Below are 12361 nucleotides of genomic sequence, written 5' to 3' on the forward strand. Positions count from 1 at the left end.
CTTTCCTTTTCCCAGACTGATACCCACCGACTCTTGCTACGGATCATACACTCAGAGAAATGCAACCCCTGATAATCTATACCCTTAATGGTAAGGGACTAAACACGCCAATGATGCGGACTCTATTATTCAGATCCCTCAAACACCATAAAATAGAAGTAGCATTTTTGCAGGAGACCCACTGGTCAGACCCCTCCCCCATACATTTAGATCTTCCTTTTCCCCAATCTGTGAGGCTGCCTCCTACACCAAAAAAAAAGAGAGGAGTAGCTGTACTTATTTATAGAAATGTGTCATACTCACCAATAACTATAGACAGGGATACTGAGGGCCGATACCTTATTATAGTATGAAAGTTAAACAATGCCATACATTAATTAGTGAATATATATGCTCCAAATTACCATCAACACACATTCTTGAACCAAGTACTCCTTAAGGTGGACCAAATTAGGAAAGGATCACTCCTCATGGCTGGAGACTATAACGTCACATGGGACCCAACTCTGGACAGAAAGACCCCAGGGGAAAAAGTGACCAACCCCAGAGTTTCCCTCCCATCTAAAATATTTAGAATTACTATGCTTAGACACAATCTATTTGATGTTTAGCAATGTTTCCACACCACGAAACGTGACTACACATTTTATTCAACTGTACACCATACATACTCTCGAATAGACGCCATCTTTAGTGATTCTTGGACCCTTGACAACGTCAAAGATGCAAATATAGCTATCTGCCCCTGGTCCGATCATGATATGGTCATCGCTTCCTTAAACCCCACTAGTTTAGAGAGGGCTACTCAATCATGGCGACTCCACAACTACCTGATCCCTAGATGGCACAGATAGCTACAGACTTACAAGAGTTTTTTTACTTTAACGATAATGGCTTAGTTACCGATGAGACCCTTTGGGCAACCATGAAAGCATACATTAGGGGGACACTGACTAAGAGAGCAACACAAATGCGATGAAAGAGTGGGGCCATGTTGGCGCAACTATTTGGGGACTTTAGAAATGTAGAAAAAGAGAATACAACTTATCCTAACCCTACATTATCCTCCCGTATAGGAGCCCTCAGAGCAGAAATTACAGCCAAAGATATACTTAGGGTCAAAAATAACCTACTGAGCCGACAGGCTCCTTGCCAATGAACTCAGAGCCTGCACTAAATCATATAGAATCCAAAAGATAAAGTCCAATGACAGAGTTGCATACTCACCCAAAGATATTGGTACAGCATTTAGGGAATATTACAGCACACTAAACAATTTGCACACCCACTCAGGTACTACACAAGCAGACCAACATGCTATAGTAGAGTTTTTGAACTCACTTAATCTCCCTAAACTAGATGAACAAAAAGTGACGCATCTTGCTGAACCTATCTTCACCTTAGAAGTCAAAAGAGCTATTAAGACACTAAAACTACATAAGGCCCCAGGACCTGATGGATATACCCCCCTATTTTACAGAACTTATATGGACCTACTAGCCCCATAACTCCAAAGAGTATTTTCTAGAACTCTCGAGACAGGTTCCCTGTCATCCGAGTTCTTGGAAGCAACAGTTTTGATGATACCTAAAGAAGGCAAAGATCCCCAACTGCCCTAGCTATCGACCTATTTCACTAATTAATGTTGACATTAAGGTATTTGCAAAAATATTAGCTACTAGACTAGGCCCACTGCCCCCAGAGATAATCCACAGAGATCAGGTGGGTTTTGTTTACAATAGACAGGGAACTGATAGCACAAGGCGACTCCTTGATATCTTTGTTGAGGCAGAATGACGGAAGGCACCCTTGCTCACCCTGTCATTCAATGCAGAGAAGGCATTTGACAGGGTGCGCTAGGAATATATGATGACAGTCCTTGAGGTCATGGGACTCACAGGAGTTTTTAGGAGAGCTGTGGGTGCCCTATATTCCTAACCCTACAGCCAGAGTCAGGGGTCTGTGATTTTACTCTGACCCCTTTACTTTACAAAATTGTACCAGACAGGGATGCCCTCTCTCCCCAGTACTTTTTGTTCTGGCTATTGGGTCACTAGCAACAGCCATTGAATCAAGTAGGGACATAATAGTTATCTGCATGGTACATATCCGAAGCTCAGCCTCTTTGCGGACGACTTAACAGTCTTCTTAACAGAACCACTAACTTCCCTACCACAATTATTTAAACTATTCCAGTTCTTTGGTTCACTATCATATTACAAATTAAATGTGGATAGGATGGAGGCATACCCCCTGAATATACCTGAGACCCAACTTAAGACCTTACAGCTCCAACATAAATTTAAATGGAATAAAAAAGGGATTAAACACCTAGGGGTACACCTATCCCATGACTTCTCACAGTTTATCTCAGCTAATTACAGTCCTCTCCTACAAACTTTCAAACTAATTCTAGCACTTCATGGATAAAGAGAAGATTCATGGCTGGGTAAAATTTCCACTTTTTAAATGATACTCCTCCCAAAGCTCACCTATTTATTTAGATGCCTACCCCTAAAGCTCCCAATGACACTCTTAGACAAATAACAATCTGCCATAAATGCATACATATGGGCAGACACGCATCCTAGAATATACAGACAGATACTTTAGGCTCTAATAGATAGAGGAGGTTTGAGTCTCCCTAATCTTAAAAAATACCACGAGGCAGCAATTCTGACACATATATCGGGATGGAGAACAGCTAAAGAGTATCCTATGTGGTATGAGATTGAGCAAGCTTCCTTCCCACACAACATCTACTTAGCAGATCTGATTTGGATGTCACAACACTATATCGCCTACATATACCTTTCTAAACTGATCATAAAAGACTGCCTCTCCCTCTGGCATACTCTACATAATTCAACACTAATATCCCCACACCCATCCCCAGTACATAGCAAAAGAGGTCTTCTGAGTGGTCTGCCAGATTCTCACCCCAATCAATGGTCCAGCCTTAACATAATGAAGATCAGTGACTTATGCACAGGTTCTGAGAGGCCTTCACATGTGGAAATGATAACAATGTGGTATCCCCTAAACTTAATTTTGAAGCATTGCACTTTAGATCTCTTTTACACAGCTGGGGATTCCTACACACAAGACCACGTCCACTGACAGCATGGGAAACCAGATGACTCACGGGACAACAAAAGCACAAAACGCTTACGATGCACTACCAATGTTTATTAGACTCCCCTATCCTATGTAAATCCCACAACATACTAGCTTGGGAAAGAGACCTACAGAAAGTAATAGACCCAAAAATATGGACAAGAACTATAACAGACACTAAACAAGTAGTTCACTGCATAACATTATTTGAGTTATATTATAAGATATTGACAAGGTGGCACTGGGCCCCAAAAAGATTACATAAAATATCACCAACTAACTAGCATGCTGGAGGAACTGTGGTCATGCAGGAGATGACATGCATATTTGACAGGGATGTCAGAGAATTAAGAAGCTTTGGGATAAGGTCATTTACCTATGTAGGCAGCTACAACTTCCAATGGGCGCAGATCCAGAACATACCTGCTACACCTAAATGTTCCTAAACTCCCTAAAGCTCAAAAATAATTATATATCTATATTCTAATGGCAACTAAATTGGTAACAGCAAGGAACTGGAAACAGCAATCTACTCCTTTGTTCCAAAAAGTGACATACCTACGCTCATATGTACAAACTATGGAGAAAGCTGTATTCCTTAAAGGAATGATAGGCCTCCACTCAGAGATCTGGGCCCCATGGGATGGCCTTGCATGTCACCCCTCATCTAAGTCTTGAAAATTAATAACACACTCATCCTTCCCTCCTCTTCCTCTCCTCTTCTCTTCTTTTCTTTCTTTTCTCTCTTTCTTTCTTCTTTTTTTCTGGAAACAAACTATTTTTTTTTTCTTTATGTATATATTCATAAGGTGCTCTGACAAAATGCAGAAAGACATTTGGCAGAAGGACATTTGGCAGACGGACATTTGGCCGACGGACATTTGGCTGACAGACAGAAAGCTAAAGAATGTTCCGATTTCGGCCGAGGGCAGATGCCTTCCTGAGTGCTCTGTTCTAATCAGAGCCTCGGGCGCCGCAACTGCCTCTGGGAACCTTACCATGGGTCCTAGGCCGCACGTTTTGTAATTCTCTGTCTGGGAAATTATCTATCTATCAAATCTATCTATTTATCTATCAAATCTATCTATCTATCGTATCTATCAAATGTATCTATTGCATCTATTGATCTATCTATCTAATCTATGTATCTATCTATCTATCAAATCTATCTATCTCGTGCCGGACTGTTATCTGACAGCCACTTGTGTTTCGGCCAAATGTCCGTCGGCCAAATGTCCGTCAGCCAAGTGTCCGTCGGCCAAGTGTCCGTCGGCTAAAAGTCCGGCCACGATTCATAATTGTTGCACTATGCTTAACACATAAGATCAAGGAAGCCAAATTGATTGTCTATCTGGACAATGTTTAGTTGTACAGCTTTATTAAATTATATTTATGATGAAGTGCCAGTGAGGCAGGAAACACGTCAGCTGTTTTGGAGTCCTGTATGTTGTAAGCCTGACATTTTTACATGTAACCAATAAAGTGGATTTTTAAACGTTATATTCTTGCTTTCCTGAGTAAGTTTGTCGAAGTCTGGTTGGGACTTTCTTTCTTAAAGTATACTTATACTTGTTAAGTTATATATTGTACATGTTAAATGTTACGACTGAAGTGTCTCCTAAAGGACATAAAACTTATAGAACTGCTTTATAAAAGGAGATCACTTGATTCTAAGAAGTACAAATTACAGGAGAAAAATAAAGGTACCATGTATCTCCCCTCGTGCAGCTGTGTGAGGAGAGAGGAACTGTTGGGACATTTCTATCCTGGACTCTGACATACTCTGTAACGTGAATAGATATACCTAAATATGTCTCAAAGCAGCTGATGTTCTATGTTTGTTTTGATACCTTAATAAAAACAATGATAAGTTTTACCCGCTTTAGACTGTATTTTGTATTTCTATGTAGTAGTTTAGATTGGAACACATTTTCAATTGAAATAAATATTGTTTTCATGTTTCACTCAGTAAGGGCTAGATTACGAGTGGCGCTCTAACAGTTGTGTGCAATATCGGGTTTATCACAGCTATTTGTGTGCTTCGTATGTAGGGGTAGATTTATCAAGTAGCAGATGCTGCCATCTTCCCCTGTAGTTTCAGGTTCCCCTGAAACATAAGTTTAGAAGCAGAAGTCTTAAGACCGCTGTTCCTTAACTCGTCCGACACCTCTAAGGTGGCAGACAGCAATCATCCTGATCGCATACGATCAGGATGATTGACACCCCCTGGTAGGGGCTGATTGGCCACAAATGTGCAAGGGGCGGTATTGCACAAGCATTTCTCACAAAATGCTTGTGCAATGATAAATGCCCACAAATCGTCCCCGTAATGCGCATATTACAGGTTAAGTTAATAAGTTGAGTTAAGTAAACATGATCGATTCAGCACAATTGGATTTAACACGTGTCAGGATAGCGCAACTTCAAAACTCTGGTTAACTGTTACATTTGAATAAAACACTTGAGCAACAAGTGCCACAAAATACATCAAAATACATTTAAAAGTACAGTTACACTCATAGGGGCCTATTTATCAAAGGTCTTGCGGACCTGATCCGACAGTGCGGATCAGGTCCGCAAGATCTCGCTGAATGCGGAGAGCAATACGCTCTCCACATTTAACATTGCACCAGCAGCTCACAAGAGCTGCTGGTGCAATGCCGCCCCCTACTGACTCGCAGCCAATTGGCCGCCAGCAGGGAGGTGTCAATCAACCCGATCGTATTCAATCGGGTTGATTTCCCGCAATTCCTGTCCGCCTCATCATAGCAGGCGGACAGGGTTAAAGAGCAGTGGTCTTTATACCGCTGCTTCATAACTGCTGTTTCCGTTCGGAGGTTGATAAATGGGTCCCATAATAACAGTATCAAATAAAAAATTATATATATATATAAACAACTGCGATAAAAATTTACAAGGGCTAGGAAAAAAAGTATGTAAAGGGCTTTAACATAGAGACACATACATATACAAGTCTAAATGTGTATGTGTGTGCATATATATATATATATATGTGTGTGTGTACATATGTGACAGTCAATTTGATGAAAACAAGTAAAAGCATATTTACGCAATATTCATATTTAATTAAGTGTTATACTGTGTTTTTAGTGTAAATATTTCACATTTAAATGTTCTTCGCATAAGGGAATATGCTCTAAGTATTTGTAAATAGATATTGCTATATATATATCTGTATATATCTATACCTTTATATAATTATATATATATATATATATATATATATATATATATATATATATAGAGAGAGAGAGAGAGAGAGAGAGAGAGAGAGAGAGAGAGAGAGAGAGAGAGAGAGAGAGAGAGAGAGAGATAGAGAGAGAGAGAGAGAGAGAGAGAGAGAGAGAGGAGAGAGAGAGAAAGAGGTATATATATATATATATATATATATATATATATATATATATATATATATATAGAGAGAGAGAGAGAGAGAGAGAGAGAGAGAGAGAGAGAGAGAGAGAGGTATATATATATATATATATATATATATATATACTGTGCCAAAATACCAAATAGTGATTCACTTGTAATATATCCTTAAGTGAGCTGAGCAAGACATTTATTGGGCAGGATTCAAATTTTCTTACAGGGCAACATAATGTAAAAAGCTTTCTCTTTTTGAAGCTAAAGAAAAATATATTGTTATTAAGCCTTGCTAAATAAAAGCAATATTGGTTTCAGTTAGGTCGTACTCGATGGGCTCAATTTATGAAGCTTAAGAGTCCATGCATTTCAGGCTCGCATTACTGGCCCTTAAAATGCTAGTTAAGTAGAGTAACCTCTCTGCCACCTCAAGGGTGGATGAGTTAAATAATTCTGCTCAGGATTGTCTGGGATGATTGACAAACACTGCTTTCATACAATTAGTCAAGCAAGAGCAGGGGGTGTGGCTGCACAAGCAATTACTTTATCAATGATAAAAGAGGGCGATGTATGCTGCCTGCACGCTGCAATGCCGGGTAGACAAGTTTGCCCAACTGTAATTTTTTTTTTATAAAGCACATCATGTTAAAATATAGTCAATTCCATAGGTGCTTATTTATTTATTTGTTTATTTTTGTTTTGTCACTTAATATTTTAAGTAACCATATGTGCTGGGTACACTTGCAAACAACTGTGAGTGGTACTTAAAGGATACAGGATAAAAGGCTTGTCAGATTCAATGCCTTTTCTTTATGTGTCTTGGAGTAATAGTGGATTTCAAATTAAATTCTGACCTGCCAGCTTCATTCCCACAGGCCCCCACAGACTTTGTAACATCAAGCACATGTGTGTTTGTGAAACTACTATATTGTACTGTAGGGTGGTTAGAGAACATAGATTAATTTAGAAATAAATCATTTCCAGACATTACAGATTTAGAAAAAAAGGAAAGGCTTTTACTTACGAACTGGAAGAGTCTGAAATATCTCAGCTTTGCTGTATTCTCCTTGTCCTTTTCCATTTACAGCTGCAACTTTGACTTCATATGTCGTATTTGGTTCCAAATTAGCCAAAACAATAATTGCTATAAAGATATAACACATTTTTCACTAATAGCATTTAAGATCTAAAATTAATTTAGAAAAGTAGCGTACAATTATCATATTAGATATTCTATCAAATGTTTAAATGGGCAAAACTTTTACAGCAATTATATGCTTTTTAAGTCAACAAAGAAAGTATCATATTATTATAAATCTCTTAGTGTGGGAGCACTAATGTCAAGATTGAGTCGTATGGAAAGGAAATAATTATGGCCATATTTTCCTCTTCATAAAAACCCTATTAATAGGATAACATACTAAGTAGAGAAAATATGAAGTATATGAAAAGCTTTTGGGAGATTAATTAGTCTCTTTGTTAAAATAATTGAGCACAATACATTCCTTCAATACGTTTCTGTTCTTTGGAGCACATAATGTATTTCTAGCTGTTTAGTGTTTTCCTACACTCGCAGTAACAAATGAATACCGAGTGGGTTCCTAGCACAGTTAAGAAAAGTTATCAATTTAATAGATAAAAAAAAATGACTGACATAAAAGTTATTGTAATAAAATGAAGCTTTTAGCAAAGTATTTTAATTAAAAAGATTTTTTTTTTTTTTAATTATTTAAAAAAAAAAAAAAAATTAAATTTATTTTAAAGATAATTTTCAGTGAAAGGATCACAGTTTCTCATACAGCTAAAGATGAGCTACTACATATCCCTTTAAAGGCACCTAAAACTCAAAATTTTCCTTTCATGATTTAGAGAGAGCATAACATATAAAAAAAATAAATCATATTTACTTATTATTGTTTTGTTCTCATGGTATTCTTTGCTGAAATTATACCTATGTAGGTGTGCACGTCTTAGCACTACATAGCAGGAAGAAGTGCTGCCATCTAGTGTTCTTGAAAATGTATAACATTTTTGAAGAACTGCTGCTACGCTACTAAGATTAACTCCATACTCCTTCAACAAAGGGCATCAAGAGCACAACATTAGTTTGGTAATAGAAGTATAATGGAAAGTTGTTAAGAATTGTGCTCTCTGAATCACAAAATTAAAAAAATTGGGTTTCAGGTCCCTTTAAGTATCCAATAAAAAAGGGCAATTTTTTAAAATAAATAAATAAATACATAAATAAATTAAAATGTTAAGAAAAAACGAATGTTATATTATTAGAAGCTTTAGAAATGTAGAATAGCATTGAAAAACATGTTATGTAGCAACTTACCTAATAAATTAATTTCTTTCATATTGGCAAGAGTCCATGAGCTAGTGAAGTATGGGATATACAATCCTTCCAGGAGGGTCAAAGTTTCCCAAACCTCAAAATGCCTATAAATACACCCCTACTAGCCAAGTAGTGGGGTGATAGAAAAAGGAGTAAAAATCATCAAAAAAAGGAACTGGAAATATAATTGTGCTTTATACAAAAAAACATAACCTCCATAAAAAGGGTGGGTCTCATGGACTCTTGCCAATATGAAAGAAATTAATTTATCAGGTAAGTTCTTACATAAATTATGTTTTATTTCATGTAATTGGCAAGAGTCTATGAGCTAGTGACATATGGGATAGTAATACCCAAGATATGGTACTCCACAGAAGAGTCACTAGAGAGGGAGGGATAAAAATAAAAACAGCCATTTTCCGCTGAAAAAAATTAAATCCACATCCAAAAAAATAAGTTTTTCTCATAATTGAAAAGAAAAAACTTAAAACATAAGCAGAGGAATCAAACTGAAACAGCTGCCTGAAGAACTTTTCTACCAAAAACTGCTTCCGAAGAGGCAAATACATCAAAACGGTAGAATTTTGTAAATGTATGCAAAGAAGACCAAGTTGCTGCTGTGCAAATCTGATCAAATGAAGCTTCATTCTTAGAAGCCCATGAAGCTGAAACTGATCTAGTAGAATGAGCTGTGATTCTCTGAGGCAGGGTCTGACCCGACTCCAAATAAGCCTGATGAATCAAAAGCTTTAACCAGGATGCCAAGGAAATGGCAGAAGCTTTCTGGCCTTTCCTAGAACCAGAAAAGATAACAAATAGACTACAAGTCTTCCTGAAATATTTAGTAGCTTCAACATAATATTTCAAAGCTCTTACAACATCCAGAGTATGTAAGGATCACTCCAAAGAATTTTTAGGATTAGGACACAAAGAGGGAACAACAATTTCCCTATTAATGTTGTTAGAATTCACAACTTTAGGTAAAAATTTAAATTAAGTCTGCAAAACTGCCTTATCCTGATGGAAAATCAAAAAAGGAGACTCACAAGAAAGAGCAGATAATTTGGAAACTCTTCTAGCAGAAGAGATAGCCAAAAGAAACAACACTTTCCAAGAAAGTAGTTTAATATCCAAAGAATGCATAGGCTCAAATAGAGGAGTCTGTAAAGCCTTCAAAACCAAATTAAGACTCCAAGGAAAAGAGATTGATTTAATGACAGGCTTCATACGGACCAAAGCCTGCTCAAAACAGTGAATACCAGGAAGCTTAGCAATCTTTCGTGGAATAAAACAGAAAGAGCAGAGATTTGTCCCTTTAAGGAACTTGCAGACAAACCGTTATCCAAACCATCCTTAAGAAACTGTAAAATTCTAGGAATTCTAAAAGAATGCCCAGAGAATTTATGAGAAGAACACCATGAAATATAAGTCTTCTAAACGCGATAATAAATCTTCCTAGAAACAGATTTATGAGCCTGTAACATAGTAGCAATCACTGAGTCAGAGAAACCTCTATGACTAAGCACTAAGCGTTCAATCTCCATACCTTCAAATATAACGATTTGAGATCCTGATGGAAAAACAGTCCTTGAGACAGAAGGTCTGGTCTTAACGGAAGTGGCCAAGGTTGGCTAAGGTTGGCAACTGGACATCTGGTGTCTACCAGAAACACGATTGATTGTTCCATGATGATCTTGGAGATCACTCTTGGAAGAAGAACTAGAGGCGGGAAGATATAAGCAGGTTGGTAAAACCAAGGAACTGCTAATGCATCCACCGACTCTGCCTGAGGATCCCTGGACCTGGACAAGTGCCTGGGAAGTTTCTTGTTTAGATGAAAACCCATCAGATCTATTGCAGGAAGACCCCACATCTGAACAATCTGAAAAAACACATCTGGATGGAGAGACCACTCCCCAGATGTAAAGTATGATGGCTGATATTATCCGCTTCCCAATTGTCTACACCTGGGAAATGCACTGCAGAAATTAGAAAAGAGCTGGATTCCGCCCAAGAAAGTGTCCAAGATACTTCTTTCACAGCTAGGGAACTTTGAGTCCCACCCTGATGATTGACATACTGTATGCTACAGTTGTGATATTATCTGTCTAAAAACAAATGAATGGTTCTCTCTTCAACAGAGGCCAAACCTGAAGAGCCCTGAAAATAGCATGGAGTTCTAAAATATTGATTGGTAACCTCGCCTCTTGAGATTTCCAAACCCCTTGTGCTGTCAGAGATCCCCAGACAACTCCCCAACCTGAAAGACTTGCATCTGTTGTGATTACAGTCCAGGCTGGATGAACAAAAGAGGCCCCTTGAACTATATGATAGTAATCTAACCACCAAGTCAGAGAGAGTCGAAAATTGGGATCTAAGGATATTAATTGTGATATCATTGTATAATCCCTGCACCATTGATTCAGCATACAAAGCTGAAAAGGGTCTCATATGAAAATGAGCAAAGGGGATCGCGTCCGATGCTGCAGTCACAAGACCTAAAACTTCCATGCACATAGCCACTGAAGGGAATGATTGAGACTGAAGGTTTCGACAAGCTAAAACCAATTTTATTTGTCTCTTGTCTGTTAGAGACAGAGTCATGGACACCGAATCTCTGGAAACCTAAAAAGGTGACCCTTGTCTGAGGAATCAAGAAACTTTTTGGTAAATTGATCCTCCAATCATGTCTTTGAAGAAACAACACTAGTTGATTCATGTGAGATTCGGGAGAATGTAAAGACTGAGCTAGTACCAAGATATTGTCCACATAAGAAAACACCACTGTTCTCTGATTACAGAGAGTAGGGCACCGAAAACCTCCGAAAAAATTCTTGGAGCTGTTGCTAGGCCAAATGGAAGAGCGACAAATTGGTAATGCTTGTCTAGAAATGAGAATCTCAGAAACCAATAGCGGTCTGGATGAATTGGAATATGAAGATATGCATCCTGTAAGTCTATCATGGACATATAATGACCTTGCTGAACAAAATGAAGAATAGTCCTTATAGTCACCATATTGAAAGTTGGCACTCTTACAAAACAATTCAAAAATTTCAGATCCAGAACTGGCCTGAATGAATTTTCTTTCTTTGGGACAATGAATAGATTTGAATAAAACCCCAGACCCTGTTCTTGAAACAGAACTGGTATGATTACCCCTGAAAGCTCTAGATCTGAAACACAATTCAGAAAAGCCTGAGCCTTAACTGGATTTGTTGGAACGTGTGAGAGAAAAAATCTTCTCACAGGAGGTCTTACTCTGAAACCTATTCAATACCCTTGAGAGACAATACTCTCAATCCATTGATTTTGGACAGAATCTGCCCAAATGTTTCGGAAAAAAATTAATATGCCCCCCACCAGCTGAGCTGGAATGAGGGCCACACCTTCATGCAGACTTGGGGGCTGGATTTAGTTTCTTAAAAGGCTTGGATTTATTCCAACTTAAAGGTTTCCAATTGGAACCAGATTCTTTGGGGGAAGGGTTGGCTTTCTGTTCCTTATTCTGTCAAAAAG

At 38.1% G+C, this 12361-nt stretch overlaps 1 protein-coding gene across 1 annotated transcript in view; it reads right to left on the minus strand.

Moving 5' to 3' along the window:
* Window positions 1-12361, minus strand: part of NCAM2 (neural cell adhesion molecule 2) — a 609436-nt gene that overhangs the window by 213715 nt on the left and 383360 nt on the right. The window contains 1 exon segment of the mRNA XM_053706007.1: window positions 7529-7648. Within this exon segment, the coding sequence (XP_053561982.1) occupies window positions 7529-7648 (120 nt within the window).

Source organism: Bombina bombina, chromosome 3 (assembly GCF_027579735.1).
Source record: "Bombina bombina isolate aBomBom1 chromosome 3, aBomBom1.pri, whole genome shotgun sequence".
In the NCBI taxonomy this organism is placed as follows: Eukaryota; Metazoa; Chordata; class Amphibia; order Anura; family Bombinatoridae; genus Bombina; species Bombina bombina.